Below are 18,540 nucleotides of genomic sequence, written 5' to 3'. Positions count from 1 at the left end.
ATGAACATTTATGAGATTGTTTAATATTAAGCGAAAATCATTGAAAGTTTTAATGTAATCTATTATAGATGATTTTCATGACTTAAAAGAGAGCAATAGTCTCTGTTTTGATACATTAAAAATAATATAATAAGTCTAACTTAAGAATTATATCCTTTCAAACAAAAAAAAAAAAAAAACTTAAAAATTATGTATTCAATTGGTAAACTGTTAGGCCATGATATTACTCGGTTTAGAGTTGTTATAAAAAAAAATTCAAGATTTGTTACTTATTATTATTCTGTGGCTTTTGCTCATAGATTAGCGAATAGTGTGGCTTCAATGACTAGACATTCTCGTTCCAATGCTAATTTCTTTAATGATATTGTTGTTCCTAGATGATGTTTTTTTGTACCAACAATGTTTTTTTATTTTTTTAATAATAATCGGTTTTTTCTAAAAAAAAAAAAAAAAAACCATTTTTTCTTGGTCTGTATCTTTGAATTTCTCTCTTATTTGTATCTTGTGTTGTGGGCCTGCTATGTTTGAAAGTATGAATGAAGCATGAAATTGATCCTTTTAGGTTGGGCATGAGGAGTTAATTCAGTCCAAATCAATTTTTGGGGATGGAAGCATTCCAAAACTTGGTATTTTTTAGAAAATGCCCACTATCAACTCTGAAAGTACAATATATTTTTAGTGCCTGAATTTTATGATGTTTATACTTTAATACTTAAAATTTATTTTAGGTTTAAAAACTATTACATTAAATATCAAAATACATTTTTATATTTTTAATTTGCCATAATACACAAATAACCTCCTGAATTTGTCCAAATGCTGGAACTTGCCCCCCGACTTTCAGTTGTAACAATTTACCCATCAAACTTGTCCAATTGTAAAATATAACCCCAAATTGGGATATTTTTTACTCCGTACTTGAAGCAACAGTAAAAACTTCGTATCACGCCATGAAATCTTCAATGGAACTATTTCTCCACACAAACACCTTTCCACCCCCATAATATCCTAAAATTTTGAGTCAAGAAATCACTAAAAAACAAATATGAATAACAAAAAAAAAAAATGAATGAAAGATTTCTGATTTACCGTTAAAAAATTGGTGATTTAGTTACTTAAATACTGATTTTTTTTGGATCTAAAAATCTGATTATCACATTCCACAAGTGTTGCAGTTTTTGTATTGCACGTTTTTCTTCAATTGCAATCCATGTCAGAGGATTATTTATATATTAGGCCTTTTAATTTTATACACTTTTACGCTTAAAAACTATTACAGTTGATGTTTCCCCATTGCCAAGCATATAAAAAAACTTTAAAAAAAGATGGGATAGTTACACAATATTCACATTTCAATAAATAAATGTTGTGAAAGTAATTTTTATTATGTCAAATCTCAAAAAAAGTCTGGTAAAAAAAACTGCACATTTCATATCCACTAATAAGTATCCGTTTATAATTTTACAAAATAACTGTTTATATTGACAAAAAGGAAATATAGAAATTGCTTACTCTATGTAAAATAGTTTTCAAACTTGATTTATCATATAATTTTCCCAAAAGAGATAGACCTAATACATAGGTTTAATACATCAAGACCCCGTGAACTTTAGTCCAAAATACCGATTGGCATGAACTTACAAAATGTATTTGTAAATCCTTAAATTTGTTTAAAGTGACATAAGTAACCCTCTAAATCCATGTGGCAACACAATGGAGGATTTAAACCAAATGTAAATATCACTTTAACCAAATTAAAGTCAATAAGAATGTAGACAAATTGAAATATATACTTTAACAAGTTAAGGGATCAATACGCCACTTTAACCAAATTTAGGTGACCAAACAAGTTCAGTGGACTAATTAAACACTCAATAAGTTCAAAGGACCGCTCAACTTTTTGGATCAAGTTCAGAGAGCCGTAATGTATTAAGTCAAAAAAGATAACAATTATCATAAAACACGAAGACACCTGCTTAATACGACCTGTTGACACAATCTTATTTTTACATCATTTTTATTTAATATAAATATAATCATTTTTACACATTTGACTATTTTGATAATATATTTTTAATTTTTAAAGAATATAATAGAGTATAATTAATTGGTGGATCTCTTATGATTGAGTGGTTATAGAGTTTAACCATTGGAGTTAAAAGTTTAATAAAATGAAATGTATTAAAAAAATCTTATAATGATGATGTGTCATATATATTAAGTGATTATGAGTATGAAACATTAGTATTGGGATCAATGGAACATTAATAAAAATATTCGATTTCAACTTATAACCGTTATTTGTTTAGTCAGATTAATAAGCTATAGACTTAAGGTGCAAATCGCCTCTAATCTATATCTCCAAATTCAATTGACTATTCAAACTTCAAAAATCATCAAACAACTCCCTAATGTATATCAAAATCGTCCGTAAAATATGTTAAACCAATGTTATATTTCGTGCGCCTTTAAGGATTAGAATAATACAATTATTGGGAAATTTACATATAAATTTATATTTAAAAAACTATCTATAATTATGTCAAGTTTTACATTTGAATTTTGTCAAACTAATAAAATCATTACTTTTAATCTATTTTAAGAATTTGAGTTTATAAATTAGGGGTCTAAAATATATTCTTTAGGGTTTAGAATTTATAGAGTTTAGAAGTTTTAAATTAGAGTGTAAAAATATATTTTATTTGTTATATATAAAAAATAATAACACATTCAAAATTAAATTTGATAATTTGATTTAGTTGTAATTTAATAGTTAATCACGATATTATTTATGTAGGAACCTACGTTATTTGCAAAAAAAATTCAAGCCCAGTTTAGCAGTTGCTTTTATTTTTAAAGCCCAATTTCAATTTTTTTTTCTTCTTGCTTCCTCCTTATTAAGTTCTTTCTCTTTAATTTTTTGGCTTAATACATCATTTACTTTCCGAAACTTGTCTAAAAAACTTAATTAGTCCTCTAAACTTTCAAAATATTTCGATAGCTCTCTCAACTTGCATAAAATATTCAGTTAACCCTCCAAACTTGTATAAAATATAATCAATTGACCACTCAGTCGCAAAAAAATAAGTTAAATGCGGAAGCTGCATTCTACGCATCATAGAATGTTATTGCATAATTAAAAAATAGATTAAAAATGAAATTAGTGCTTGCTCAACTATACAACTTGACTTCTCTAATATTAGAACTGTATATCCCAATTTTAGTCGTGTTACTTTTTTTAAGACTCGTGCAATACATCTTCCCTGTTTAACTTACTTTATTGCAATCGAGTGATCAATTGATTACATTTTACGTAAGTTCATGGGGCTAACTGAACATTTTAACAAGTTGAGGGAGCTATCGGAATATTTTGAAAATTCAGGTGAACAATCAAATTTTTTTTTTTAAGACAAGTTGAGATAACAAATATTGTATTAAGCCTTTATTTTTTTTATTCAATTGTTGACCACCATATCATCCTCCCTTCTCAGATTTTCAACTTTTTTATTCTCAATTTATCATTCATTTTCAAATCTCCAACTATCTTTTCAATTTACATTATTTTCAATTCTTCTAAATTATTTTCATATTTTTCTTCTATAGATTTATATGATCAATTAGATTTTGGAATTATATTGATCATTAAAATTTATAGAGCAATAGCTCTTGTTATCAATGTTATTGTTTCTATGATAACCAAGGGGTGTGATCATTTTCAACTAGGAGCATAAAAAAAACTGGCTTCAAAAAATAAATGAACATTTCTGAAATTGTTTAATATTGAGAGAGAAATTATAGGTAGTTTTAATATAATCTATTATAGATGATTTTCGTGACTTGAGAGAGTAATGGTCTCTGTTTTGATACATTAAAAATAATATAATAAGTCTAACTTAAGAATTATACCCTTTAAAAAAAAACTTAAGAATTATGTATTCAATTGGTAAACTGTTTAAAAAAAAACTTAAGAATTATGTATTCAATTGGTAAACTGTTAAAAGATCATGATATTACTGAGTTTAGAGTTGTTATAAAAGAAATTCAAGATTTGTTACTTCTCATTCTAGTTCTAGATTGTTCTGGCTTTTGTCCAAAAATTAGTGAACAATGTGGCTTCAACGGTTCATCATTTCCGTTCCAATGCTAATTTCTTTAATGATACTGCTGCTTTTATTTCATTTCCTAATAATAATCGGTTTTTTCAAAAAAATAAAAAAAAAAACCATTTTTTCTTGTTTTGTATCTTTGAATTTCTCTCTTATTTGTATCGTGTGTTGTGGGCCTGCTATGATTGAAAGTATGAATGAAGTGTGAAATTGGTCCTTTAAATTGGGCATGAAGAGTTAATTTAATCCAAATCAATCGGATATCGAAGCATTCCAAAACTTGGTATTTTTGAGAAATTAGCCCATAATCAGCTTTAAAAATACAATATATTTTTGGTACCTGACATGTTTATACTTTGATACCTAAAAATTTTAGGTTTAAAAACTATTACATTAAATATTAAAATACACTTTTATATTTTTAATTTTATACACTTTTACACTTAAAAACTAAATAGTTAATATTCCCCCATTGGCAAGCCTATAAAAAAAACTTTTTAAAAAAGATAGACCTAATACACAGGTTTAATACATCAAAACCCGTGAACTTTGATCCAAAATACCGATTGGCATGAACTTACAGGGTGTATCCATAGTTCCCTAAACTTGTTTAAAGTGACATAAGTAACCCCCAAATCCATGTGGCAACACAATGGAGGATTTAAACCAAATGTAAATATCACTTTAACCAAATTAAACGAGTTGAAAAAATTTAGACAAATTGAAATATATATCACTTTAACAAGTTAAGGGGTCAATACGCCACTTTAACAAAATTTAGGTGGCGAAACAAGTTCAATGGACTAACTAAACACTCAATAAGTTAAAAGGACCATTCAACTTTCTGGATCAGGAGCCCCTAATGTATTAAGTAAAAAAAGAAGATAACAATTTTCATACGATTTATAAAGACACAGTTTTGATCACATGCACCTTAATAAGCAAGTAGAATTTGCTCATTCACCGTTAGATCTAAGCTTATTAGAATCCTAAGGTGGAAATTCAAAGCATCATGAGGCTTAGATTTAATAAGCGTATAGATATAGGCTCATTCACCGTTAGATATAGGCTTATTAAATCTAAGCCTCATGATGCTTTGAATCTCCACCTTAGGATTCTAATAAGCTTAGATCTAACGGTGAATGAGCAAATTCTACTTGCATGTGAAAATTCCTGATGAAGACAACCTGCTTAATACGACCTGTTGACACAATTATTATTTTTACATCATTTTTATTTGATATAATCATGTAGAACGTGACACGATAATTCGTTTTAATACTCCAACTTAATGGCAAAACTCTTCAACTTTATCAAAAGAATGATTATTATTATTATCCATTCCAAACAACAAAATTGTACTATTATTCTTAGGTACATCAGACAAATGAAATTGAACACATCATATATTTTTTTTAATAAGTCACAATTATCATATTTTTCAACCAAAATGTAATTCATTTCCCCCACAGATTTGGTGGTGATAGGGGAAGGGTATGTATCCAAACTATATGAAAATGCTAAAATACAAACTTACAAAAACAGTGGTAAGTACCTCTCTAGCTTGCCATTTTAGTCAAGCGATGAACGGTACTCCTTGCAATCCGGTTAGCAGGGTCAATCTTCAGAACACTTCTCAGGTCTTCTGCTCCCAGTTTGTACTTCTCCATACTTTCATACAGAAGTGCTCGTTGTACAAGGGCAGATGTATTTTTATCATCAAATTCAAGCACCTGCAAATGCACGCACCAAACACCTATGCTGTCAAATTCTGACATGACAACACGATTTATAAACAACCTGTCTGACACAATTATTATTTTTGTTGCACTTACATCGTATATAATCAATCATGTAGTATATATAGATTGCATAAATTCCCAATTTAACAATCTTTCTAGTTGCTTTGTTCTCTATTTCTATTTGATAGAATCCTTACGAAAATGATTTTGTTTCTACCGAGATAAAACAAGAGTCGACGTCTATAGTAAACCAAAGTCATCGTTTAATACGATTATCATTTTAGTTGCATTTACATCATATATAATCAATCATGTGGAATATATAGATAGCATAACACTGTTATAACACCCCTAGTTGCACCATTCAGCAAGCTATTACCTTCAATCAGCAGTCACTACATATGATGGACGGAAACTTTGTAGCTGAAGCTCAGAAACTCGTAGAAATCATTAATTTTTAAAAACTGGAATCTCATTACTTAAAATAATAAGGTTTCCAGATGCAGATCAATGGATTAACCGATCTCCTAGTCAGTTCATCATTCCTTTATCACTTTGCATTAGATTCCTCTTTTCAATATCATCTTCCTCATGCTCTCGAAGTACAAAAATGCCCTTTTTCTACTTATAAAATTCATTTTCATTTTAGAAATATAAATGCATACCATATAACTTTAAATTTTATATTTTATAAATTTACACATTTCCTATTCTTCTGTTTTCTATACTATTAACAAATAACATTTTCTGGTGTTACTTTCCTTTTCCCTTTCTCTGCAAGACAAGTTGCTATCAATATAAGTAATTTATACTTACTCCATCTTCTTAATATGTTCAGTTTTGCATCACAAGTGAATACTGACATGGTGTAAAATTAGGTAAAAAAAAATTGTTAATTAGAGTACGCAGCGCCTAATATACCAAATTTGCAGAGCATACAACTAACTATGCATTGTAATGTGGATTGAGGTATCCTGAGGGGCTTTGGTTGTTTTTATAAGTTGAGTCTCTCTGATCTTTTATTTTCAAACATTGAGTTTGATTTTATAAACTTATACATTTAGCTCGTAATCTTTTATGGGTAAAATGTACATACAGACACTGAAGTTTGGGGTTTGTTTCACAAAGGTCACTCAACTTAGTTTTCTTCCCATAAAGTTATTACACTTCACATTGATTTCAATAAAGCATTCCAGCCAATTTGAATACAAAAATTCACCATAATGCGAACATGGCCCAAAAGAAAGCTGACTACATGCAAACTAAAACCCACAATGGACATGTCTAACTTTTAGAACTGATGTGGAAGATAAGTGGTAGCCACAATTTTAAAAAAAAAACTTTGTCCAACATCGCAATTAGTTGGCATATAGTCAACTATCCTTTTCTGTGCCACATTAACATTCTGGTGAGTTTTCATACACAAACTAGCTGCAATGACTTTATTGAAATCAAACTTGAAGTTCAGTAATCAATGACCTTGTTGAAACAGATCTCGTACTTTAGTGACTGTCGGTGCAGTTTACCCAATCTTTTACTTACACATTGGGTCCTTGATCATTTATAAACTACACAATCAATCATCATTAGAAAACCTAGCGTAAGGGCTCAATATGACCTATTTTGTAAAACAAAAGAGGCACAATGTGTAAAAGAAACTAAATTCAGAGCCTTATCATACTTTAATCCTTGTAATATTGTTTCAATCAAAGGGTCCAAACTCAACACATACGGTCCTCTAACCTTAATTTCCCGATTTCCAAACATAATTTAAGGAAAATTTCAAATTTATGAATCTAATCAATGACTAGCATGAAAGACATGATGAGCACAAAACATTTAGGAAAAAGCAAGAGATGATCATACCTTTGTACAATCAGCAACTGCCTTCTTATATTCTCCAACCTCTTTATAACATGAAGCTCTGCAGGACAAAACCTCCATGGACTTAGATGAATCACCACTTTTCTCAAGAAGTACTACAGCCCAAGACAACCATTTGATGGCATCTGCATATTGTCCCTGCTTTTGATTGTCAATACCCTTGTTCTTTGCTGCAGAAGCTGAGACTCCAGCAGGAGGAGGCGGTAGCCCGTCAAGCTCAGTAGTAGCACCGCCTGAATCATTCCCTGCTCCACCGAAATCTGATTCCATCCCCCAATCATCAAGTTCCGAAAACTGCTTGTCCCCTGCTCCTCCTCCAGATGCTGTTGCAGTATTTCCAGAGGAAGAGGAAAAGAACATGTTAAGTGGATCCTCACTTGTGGTTTGAGCAGGAGGCTTCTTCTGAGAAGCAAAACCCCCAAAATCATCTACGCTAGAACTGAAACCAGTATTTGACCCCATAAAATCATTACCACCAGATGAGTATGATGCTGTGCTTGGTTTTGCAGCATTTTGAAAATTCCCAAATGTGTCATCTCCAGCATTTCTCTTGCTTCCAAAAACATCATCTGCAGCATTAGTCTTACCGTTTTTACTAGCCGAATTAAGACTACCGGATGATTGTTTTGATGCAAGATCAACCAGAGAACCAAATGGATCCCTATTTCCACCCAATCCAACTCCACTTCCACCCATCATACCTTTTATTGCAGGACCACCAAGATTTGAACTTTTATTACTACTGATATTGGCATTGGCATTTCCATTACCATAAGCAGTAGAATTAACACTACTGCTTTTTTGATTGTATCCACCGGAAGAACTCCCAAATTTACCACTGGATCCCCAACTTCCACCGCTTGTAGCAGAGCTACTCGATTTCGGCAACGAATCAGCAAGATTCCCCATCGAATACGCACTATTATTCGATGTCCGTGTAGCATTTTTCAAAGGGACATTGCTATTACCCTTATTCCCCTTCCCTAAAGCAGAACCAACTAGATCGCCAAACAAATTAGGGTTCTTTTCAACAATTCCAATCCCTGTACCTGAAGCCGTTGAATTCCAGCTCTTCCCATGTATGTCGCCCACCATTGAAGCGGGTCCATTTAGACCTGGTCGAGCAGGCTGACTCGGGGCGGGTTGGTGGGTCCAAGAAGGCTTATTTGGTTGCCACGCGGGTTTTGGTTGCGAGGAATACGAAGAAAATGAAGAGGTTGGATTCTTTTGGTCCTTGAGGGGTACGGAGCGGTTCGATCCGATTCCTAAATCGAAGTTGAAGTTGTTCGATGATCCAGATGAACCTTTCCCGAAATTGAGATTCATTTTCGATTTCTGTTAACAGATCGGAAAAAGTAAGAACGAAAATCCGCGGCGATCTAATGGTGGAAAAATGTAAATCTGTGAAATCTGAAAACGCACCTGCTAATTCAATAATGACAGGTTCAGGATCAAAGAAGCCCGGCGAAATAAATCGATAAAATCGGTGGGATCTACGTAGGCGGTGGCCGGTGACGGACGCTGGAGAAACGACAAGGTGATGTTTTTTTCTGTTATTTGTTGAAGGCGGATTTAGGAATAGTTGCTGCAATCAAATATATCTATGTTTTATTACAAGTATCTATAAACTAATGGGATAAATTAAATGGTTTTATTTCAAATAAAACTTTTATAATTTAAGAAAAATTAATTTTTCAATTTTTAAATGGCCTAATACACAAATAACCCTTGAACTTGTCCAAATGTTGCAACTGCCATCTCCAACTTTCAATTGTAACAACTTGTCACTTAAGCTTGTCCAATTGTAAGACATAACCTCAAATTGGGAATTTTTTTACCCCGTATTTGAAGCAACCGTAAAAACGTTTTTCCGGATTCGTATCACGCCAAAGATTTGATTATCACACTCCACGAGCGTTGCAGCTTTTATATTTCACGTGTTTCTTCAATTACAGTCTATGTCAGTAATTTGAGATTATATTTTACAATTGGACAAGTTTGAGGGCTAAGTTGGGGGTTGCAATATTTAGACAACTTCAGTGGGTTATTTGTGTATTAGAGCTTCTTAAATTTGTCATTTTTTGTGGTGTTTTTTTAGGATAGAGAAAATTAATGTTTAGAGTGAAATTGTTTTAAAAATAATAGATTTAAAAAACAAAATAAAAAACGTGGTTCCATAATAAATAAGGATAAAATACCAAAATACCTCTAATGTTTACAGCTAGGAGCAATTTTACTTCTAACGTTGTCAAGTTGGATTAATTTCAGATATTATTATAAAACACGATAATTTTGTTCCTTATTCTGCACCAATTATATATCAGTTCATTTAAAAAAATCCATATTTTTGTGTTTTAATAATAGAATTTGAGGTTAATATTTATTAATTCATCGAAATATTTTGAATTTTTTTTGTCAAACTCCTAAAATAAACAATATATTTTTAATTTTTTTTAAATTTCTTTTTCACATCTAATCATAGGTTTATGATCTGCCACTAATGAGTGATAAAATGACTCACATGTGAAGCGTAGATGACGAAATTCATGACCAAAAAAACAATTTGATAATGTTATGCGTAAAATTACTATTGACTACCAACATTAAGGGTGTAAAATTGCATCATGGTTATAAATATTAAGGATATCTTTGCACCTTATTACTTATCACTAATAAATATGATACTAAATGGTCGAAAATTTTGAAATTATTATCAAACAAATTTTACAAAGTTAACCTAAGATGGCTAATTGATGCTAACCACCTAGTTTATTTTGTAATAGAAAAACCAAAAATACCAATCTACTAGAAATATTTTTATTATTGTTTCCAGAGCGTTTTAGTTAAAATTAATTCTAAATTATATAAAAAAAGTGACCATTATTGCATTTGAATTGACATTGAAAATTATTGCTATCGGACTAATATATTTCTTTTTTTGGTAGAAAAAAGTTTAGGTAAGGGTAGGTCTACCCACTCCCAAGGTCAGAGCAAACCACGGACCTCGATGAGGGTTTACAGTGAAATTTACAGATCATCTACCAAAAAAGAAAAATCAACCGTTTTTATATACTTTTGAAATGAATGTTATGTTTATTATTTCAACTTATTTAATTTAATTTATTTGATTATTCAAAATTGACTTATTAATACTTTAAATTTTATTATATAGTTTGATCAAATTTTTTTCTTATTATTATATAGTGATTTATTAGGGTCTGTTATTCCATAAATAAAATTTTGATTTTAATTTTATGTAAATAAAAACACACAGTAAGTTTAATATAAAGTTCAAAAATCATAATCTAGACGTCGTGTGACTAAGTCATACGTCGTGTGAGCTGTGTGTATTTTAACACACAAGATAGCTCAGACACACCCACGCGGCGTGTTGAATTTCCACATGCTGTGTGGGTGCAGTTTAAACTTTCTGCCCGAAAATAGATTAATCCACACGACGTGTGACTTAATGCCATGTGGAACGTAAAATGACATTAGAAAAATGTGTACAAGGGAGCCACACGACGTATGACTCAACCTACAAACCATGTGGGACGGAAATCAGTAGCAATCAGAGCACGATTCGAGGACTCGGAACAATGGGTCACCTCAACGACTGGCTAACGACTCATTTCTGGAGACTGACACATCATTTAAACATGTACAAAAAAGCTACACAATGTCACACAACTCCTGAACTCAAGAATCAAGGAAGAGTGAGATGAAATGAAAAAGAATGGAAGTGAAATTAAGAAGAGTGAGATGAATTCAAGTAATGGGAAGAATGTGAGAGTGAATCATGGAGTGGGAAACATGGACGACTACCACATTCTGGAAAAGTCTATAAAATAAGAGCTAAAGCATACTTTTTAAACCCCAACCAAAAACAAAAGCACCTACACTATGCCAAAATTATTGTAGACTTTGTTCTTTATTTTTCCAAGTTTTCAGCTCTAATTTCATTTCATAAACGTCTTTTTAGCCTCAATTTACCTTTAAGAACTCATTTTTCAAGTTCTTATCATTCGATTATCGATCCCGAGTCCAAAAATTAACAATTTCATACCTCAAAGTTCATCAAAATCACATCCTATCCATTTTTCTACATTTTGCCCAACAAATTCGTTTTCACATTTCAGATCCTTTACGCCACGTTTTCGTCCTCAATTCTTATACAAATTCGTTCTTAACATACTGAATTTGACTTTAACCTTTCGTTTCGCCTCATTCCGTATCCTAAAACTCGTTTTACAAGATATTCTTTGCACCTGAAATCGTTTTACATAATCTGCCCAACCATATCATTTTTACGTTTTCAGCCTTTTAAAGTCTGATTTTGACCCCAATTATTGTGCACACTCGTTCTCAATATCCTAAAATTCATTTCATGTCTAAAAACTCTTTTATGAGCCATCCAAAGTCAAATCCGAATTCTGACACAATTCTATCCAAATTAAGTTACTCATTCTTTTCCCGACCTATTCAAATTAGAAATCCGTAGCCAAAGTCAGTCCCGCTCTTCACCAATCGCTCGAGATCCTCGTGGTACTTGTGGATTTGAAGCCTTGCAACTTAAAACCGCTTCGAGATAGCCAATTATTGGCTCTAAGTTTGCCGTTTCAATTACCGATTCTGATTCCATTACTGTTATTGTAACTATATAATTCAAATTCTGCCTAGGTTGTTGATTTGTTACATTTAATTTTGCAATTGATTAGTTATAACTTATATGTTGATATAAAATGTTGGAAAGTTTTGAATAAAATTATATATTAATTTATATACCAACAAATACCTCCTTTCATGAATAGTCGTGTCCGTCGTGAACAGTCGTGTTCGTACGTGAATAGTCGTGTCTGTCTTGTACAGTCGTGTTCGTTTGCGTTCTTGTTTTACTACTCCGGTGATAACTAGGTTACACACGGTTTGAGTTCGTTTGCGTAATCTGTTGTATCCTGGGAGACAATCGTCAATAGCGACGACATCTGTCTTAAGGAAACTGCTAATACAGGCCTCAGATTTGTCTATCTCTTTCCTTTTAATTTCCAGTTTTACAGTTTATATATTTTTCTGTGTTCGTTTTGTTTTTTGGTTAATCACATCTAACATTTTTAAGACATATGTAATTGTTTGTCTAACATTCTTAAGACAGATAATTTGTTTTGTGATTTTCGAAAATACACAGAAGAAAGAGTAAGGCAATTCTAAATATTAAGTATTTTTTTTTGTCCAATTATTTTCTTCTTTAGTCTCTACTGCTTTAGAATAAATTGATGACTATCAATTGTAAAACTGATAACTTTTCCTTTAGAGGGCGTTTGGTTCGGGGGTTTTAGGAAAGAGTAAAGGAAAGAAGAGACTTCATTCCATTTGTTGGTGTTTGTTTTGCTAATTAAATGATTCCCTTTGCCTTTTTTTAGTTTTGGGTTTACCCCTAACTCCTCTAACTCATTCCCCACTTCCCCCTAAGGTTTACTATTCCCTTTCCCCTCTCTTTCTAACCTACACTCCTTATAAAATTATACTTTATTCCCTATTTTATTTTTTATTTTTATTTTGGTCTCTATATTTTTTTATTTTTACATTTCTTTATCTTTGGATTAATTTCATTTTTGTTATATATTTTTAATTTTTTTACTCAAAAAATATTTTTTGACTAAATTTTACTTTTTTTTTTTAATTTTTGTTTAATCCTTATATTTTTTTATCACTAGATTAATTTCACTTTTGATCCTTATAATTATTTATTTTTACCTTTTTACCCTAAAAAATAATTTTGACCAAATTTTTTTTCTTTTATCATATTGTTCAGTTTTAATATTTATTTTTAATTATTTTAAAATAATTATTTTCTTTTTAAATATAATATTTATGCATTTTCTTTGATTAATTTTAACTTTTATGAACTTTATATTATTATCAATAAAGGTAGCAAGTGAATGACGTTTTGGATTGTTTGAGATTATATATGAAGTTATTTCACGTTTTATAGAAACTATAGTAAAAGAGTTGAATTTTTTTTTGATTATATATGAAATTAAAAAAATAGTTTTGATTCCCTATTTGAACCAAACATCCACAAAGGGAATAGGGTGGAATTGCATTCCCTTTCCTAAACATATCCAAACACATAGGGGTATGAATGCTCATTCTTTTCCTTTCTTGATTCATTTTCCCTTACCCATTGTGAACCAAACGCCCCTTAAAGTTATCAATTAATTCACAAGCAGGTGTAATTTCTACGTTTTGGGTCAAATGGTATTCAACAAATGCCAATTTCATATATTGTCTTTGGCTACAGGAGAATTGATTGTATTCTATGTTTCTTTTATACGTATAGTTCTGTTGATGAACATGAATACCTTGTTGATGGATTGTCTCGACGAACATAGTATAATTGGAAAATTATTGGGATAAGTTGAACAACATAAAAAAAATATATATAGTTTATATTTTTGTTAATTATTTATTATGTATCTATCAATGTTATCAGAACCGGACCGGACATCAAACCAGATTGGTAACTGGGTCACGGGTCACTTGGTCGGACCGGATGGCTCGGATTGGTCGAACCGGATGACGTAATAAATAAATAAATAATATTTATATATATAACTAATTTAAAATTATTTTTACACATTATATATATCCAAAATAAATTATAAACAACATTTGGTTTGTTATTTTTTGTTAATTTGAGTCTTAAATTTATGACGAATAAATTAAGTTCAGAATAAATTGAAATATATCAACGTATTCTATGTCATGAGATCTTTTTAAAAATATATTATAAAACTCAAAACGGACAAGTAATGAATAAGAAATTGATACTCAAAGTGAATGACTTAAAATGGTTTGGAAGAAGATAAAAGGAAATTAAGCATTCACAACATCCCACATAGGAAAGAAAGTAGAAACCTAACTAGCTTATAAGTAAATGATATTTACAAGCCTTTAACTAATTACTAGGGAAAAGACTCTCTCACGCGCAGGGGGGTGCAATCGATTAGCTATCGGGTTGGGGGCGCACCCGCACGACGTGGACGACGCGATTGCTGCACCGTAATAGGATCCATTACCTTGACCACTTTTGCTATTTTTTTTAAGGTAAATTTTTATTTTTGAGCAGCCCTAAACTTTTTACCCTAAAATCCCTCAGCCCGCCAAAATTTCTACCACAACCCGCCCAAATTTTTTTCAAAACCCGCCTAAACAATTGGAGAGACCCGGAGTCACACCGGTTCCCGGGCGGACCGCCGGGTCCTAGTTCAAATCCGGGTCTCTCCGGTTTTTTGAACATTACAAAAACCGTGCAGGCTCGGACCGGCTTCCTCGTCGGTTCCCGGTTCGACCGGTCGGTCCGGTCCGAGCCTGATAACATTGGTATCTATTTGTTTAAATAGATTATGATTTTCTGATTCTAACATGGTTTGTTTGGATTTCAGGAAGAAAAAGTGTTAATTATTTGTCTCTGTTTGTTTAAACAGATTAATTGCCGTTTGGTATATGATGGTACATACGTTAATTGAAGATGAGTCCGGTTCTAAGAACACGGTCACTTCAGAGATTTAGTTCTACTTGTACCAGTGGCAATGTGTAAGCCACACTAAAAGTCTAGAAAAATTCATGGGTATGAATTTTAAAGACTTTGTGATAACAGAAAATATGTTTTCTTTAGATATGATGATGATATGCGGAAATTCCATATTTGATATTCTCGCGCGTAAGGGTGGATTTACATTAGAAATGTGAAATGTCATAAATTGACAAATCTGAGTAGTGATGTTATCTAGCCGAGTTAGACGCTGGTAGATGAACATTAGTTGTCTAGATTTAATTTATGAAAGTCACTAAAAATGTAGAAATCAAATTGCCTTAAAATAAGTATGTCACAATGATGGAATCGAAGAAAAATATCACATCAGTCGGTGAATATGCGGTATAAAAAGCTTCTGTATGATGAGTTACAGGTAGAAAAGCTTCCGTGTGATAACACCGTTAGTCAATTGATCTCAACAAGTGTTATCCTTATTGATTTTGTAGAATTAAAGGATAACACAACAGATCCGCTAACCTAGAGGTTAAACCGAGATTAAATTGAAAAATCATCGAAAGGAATGAGACTAAAGCCCATAAAGAAGAGGCGTTATGTGAAGAAAAACCCTACCTAGTTGACTGGAGATCCCAAGATCTAGGTTCAAAGGGATAACCTAATTGCATAAACCTTGCGTGTTCACTTTGGGGGTTAAACCCTCGTCCATTCCTAGATGTAAACAGTGACACCAACGGGAAAAGGTTAAGCTATATGCTTTTAATGATACATTGTGCGTCAGTATTCTGAGCAAATAAATCACCTATGTCAGAGTGAAGTGGGGTCCCTTCGATGGAGACTAGTGTGGGGCCTAGTTCTCTTAAACTCTCGCAGAACCAGGCGATGTTCATGACCATAACGAACATAACCATGAGAACCATACCGTGTTATGTTGGTATCTGTGTGGGGTATATCATCGTTTACACAAACGGCAGAATAGTTCAAAGACATCACGTCTACTACTCAGCCAGTAAAGTAAATATACTTTCACAAGGGAAGGTTCAAGGCACATTAGCTACCTATCCTATGCAGATATCTCCTGTAGAAACTTATCACCATTTCGTAATCGTCTCATTTCTAATTTTATTCATGTGGGGGATTGTTGGAAAGTTTTGAATAAAATTATATATTAATTTATATACCAACAAATACCTCCTTTCATGAATAGTCGTGTCCGTTGTGAACAGTCGTGTTCGTACGTAAATAGTCGTGTCTATCTTGTACAGTCGTGTTCGTTCGTGAAAAGACATATCCTTTCAAGTTCTATTAATATAGAATGGATTGTCAAAATTCACAAGTTGCTGAAAGGTTGTTGAAGTTTTTCAAAATACTCTTTGTCTGTTCACATTGTTCTTGTTTTACTACTCCGGTGATAACTAGGCTACACACGGTTTGAGTTCGCTTGCGTAATCTGTTGTATCCTGGGAGACAATCGTCAATAGCGACGACATCTGTCTTAAGGAAACTGTTAATACAGGCATCAGATTTGTCTATCTCTTTCTTTTTAATTTCCAGTTTTACTGTTTATATATTTTTCTGTGTTCGTTTTGTTTTTTGGTTAATCAGATCTAACATTTTTAAGACATATGTAATCGTTTGTCTAACATAAAAGTCGCTTCAAAACATTTGTATTCAGATTATTTTTGTATCAATAAAATAGACATTTTTTTCACATCAAATCATGTGTCAATTTCGTATTTACATTTCCTTTAATTATTTGCAATAGTTTAATCTACAATAACTTTAAATAATCTAGCAAAGTTTCTATAACGACGCTAAAAATCCAAGATGACTTTTTTCAATACTTGCGTCTCTCGCCAATCGTTTTATTTAGATTTCAAGTTTTCACGCACATAATCCATAAATTTAACCATCCATATTAATTGAGAATTAATTTCTCCGGTACGCCCGCACTCAAACCACACGTGACAAGGTTGAAATTAACATATTCGCAAAATGTCGCTAACAGTGTTCTACAGTAAAACCTCGATAAATGAATATTCGATAAATTAATAACCTTGATTAAATAATAATTTTTTCCGATCCCGACTTGGATCAATAGGATAAAATAATAACTCCACTAACTGCATAAGACAATAATATTTTAAAAAATTCATTGAGCCCACAGAAAATATAAAATAATAATTCATTAAATACGAATAAAAAGTACATATATAATTCATAAAATAAAGCATTTTCTGAATAATTTTTATTTCAAATTTTATGCTTTAATTCACAATATTTCATATTCTAATGCACACGTACATGAATTCTATTTTGAATCACACCAACCTAATATTAATAAACTTATTTTTTGGCAAGATTAATAAATTTAGATACAATGCAAATCATTAATTAATTATTTATGTTTTTAGTTATAAAAATATTAATGGTTTAATTTGAAAATATAGTACTGTATACAAAATAAAAATTATTCTATAATTTTTTTTTAAAAAAATTTTTGCGTACAATGCGCTTACATTAAAGAAGAAAGAAAAATCCTCACCAGACCCGAATGCGTTTCAAACCCATGACCTCTCTAGTCATAGGTAAACTCTCAACCACTAGGCTAAAAGCTTCACCACAAATCTAGTTTAAGTGATATTCTATAAATTAATTTATCAATAAATTAATAAAATATTTATTTATTAATAAATTAAATAAATTTTCAGGTCCGAAAAATATTTATTTATAGAGGTTTTATGGGTAAATTACATATTGGGTTGAAATTTCATCCATTAGTAGAAAATAATAATTTTTTAGGTTTTATGGGTAAATTACATATTAGGTGAAATTTCATTATTAAGATTAGACTTGTTCACGGGCATCCGTCCGGCCCGCCCGGGCTTAGACATAGAAATTTATTTTTAAATCCAGGTCTACTAAAGCCCGCCTCTCTTTTGGACGGGCTTGGAATGTATAAAAATACTACAAACCAATCCAGCCGGTTTACTAATATTAATTCACAAAATTTATATATTTATATATTAATATTTATTTTTAAGCATAAATTTAATTTTTTACTATTAAAAACTATACATATATATTTAGATAAGTTTAAATACATATATATATTTCGATGAGTTTATATGGGCTGAAAATCTCAATTTTGAGCCCGACTCCAACCCACCTAAATTAACAGCGCGGATTGAGTTTGACTTGGTTTAAACATTTTTTGATAAAAACAGTTAGATCCGTACGAATCAAACCCAACCCG

The 18,540-nt window shown here is 31.4% G+C and overlaps 1 protein-coding gene across 1 annotated transcript; it reads right to left on the bottom strand.

The window, feature by feature from the left end:
* Window positions 1-5,415: 5,415 nt before the first annotated feature.
* Window positions 5,416-9,342, bottom strand: LOC136220000 (uncharacterized). Its single transcript, XM_066007645.1, has 3 exons — window positions 9,155-9,342; window positions 7,715-9,067; window positions 5,416-5,839 (listed from the first exon to the last, which is right to left on the bottom strand). The coding sequence occupies exons 2-3, from the start codon at window positions 9,056-9,058 to the stop codon at window positions 5,666-5,668; spliced, it is 1,518 nt and encodes a 505-aa protein (XP_065863717.1). The 5' UTR covers window positions 9,059-9,067; window positions 9,155-9,342; the 3' UTR covers window positions 5,416-5,665.
* Between the last annotated feature and the right edge of the window lie 9,198 nt (window positions 9,343-18,540).

Source organism: Euphorbia lathyris, chromosome 2 (genome assembly GCF_963576675.1).
Source record: "Euphorbia lathyris chromosome 2, ddEupLath1.1, whole genome shotgun sequence".
Classification (NCBI taxonomy): Eukaryota; Viridiplantae; Streptophyta; class Magnoliopsida; order Malpighiales; family Euphorbiaceae; genus Euphorbia; species Euphorbia lathyris.
The sequence above is the reverse complement of the archived record's forward strand: the minus strand, read 5'-3'. Positions and strand labels throughout refer to the sequence as shown.

What these genes read in the sequence shown, in the direction of transcription:
- LOC136220000 (XM_066007645.1), bottom strand. Translation starts at nt 9,058, where the DNA reads ATGAATCTCAATTTCGGGAAAGGTTCATCTGGATCATCGAACAACTTC. An exon ending in CAGTTGCTGATTGTACAAAG is followed by an intron (nt 5,840 to 7,714) that starts GTATGATCATCT and finishes GTGCATTTGCAG; the next exon opens with GTGCTTGAATTTGATGATAA.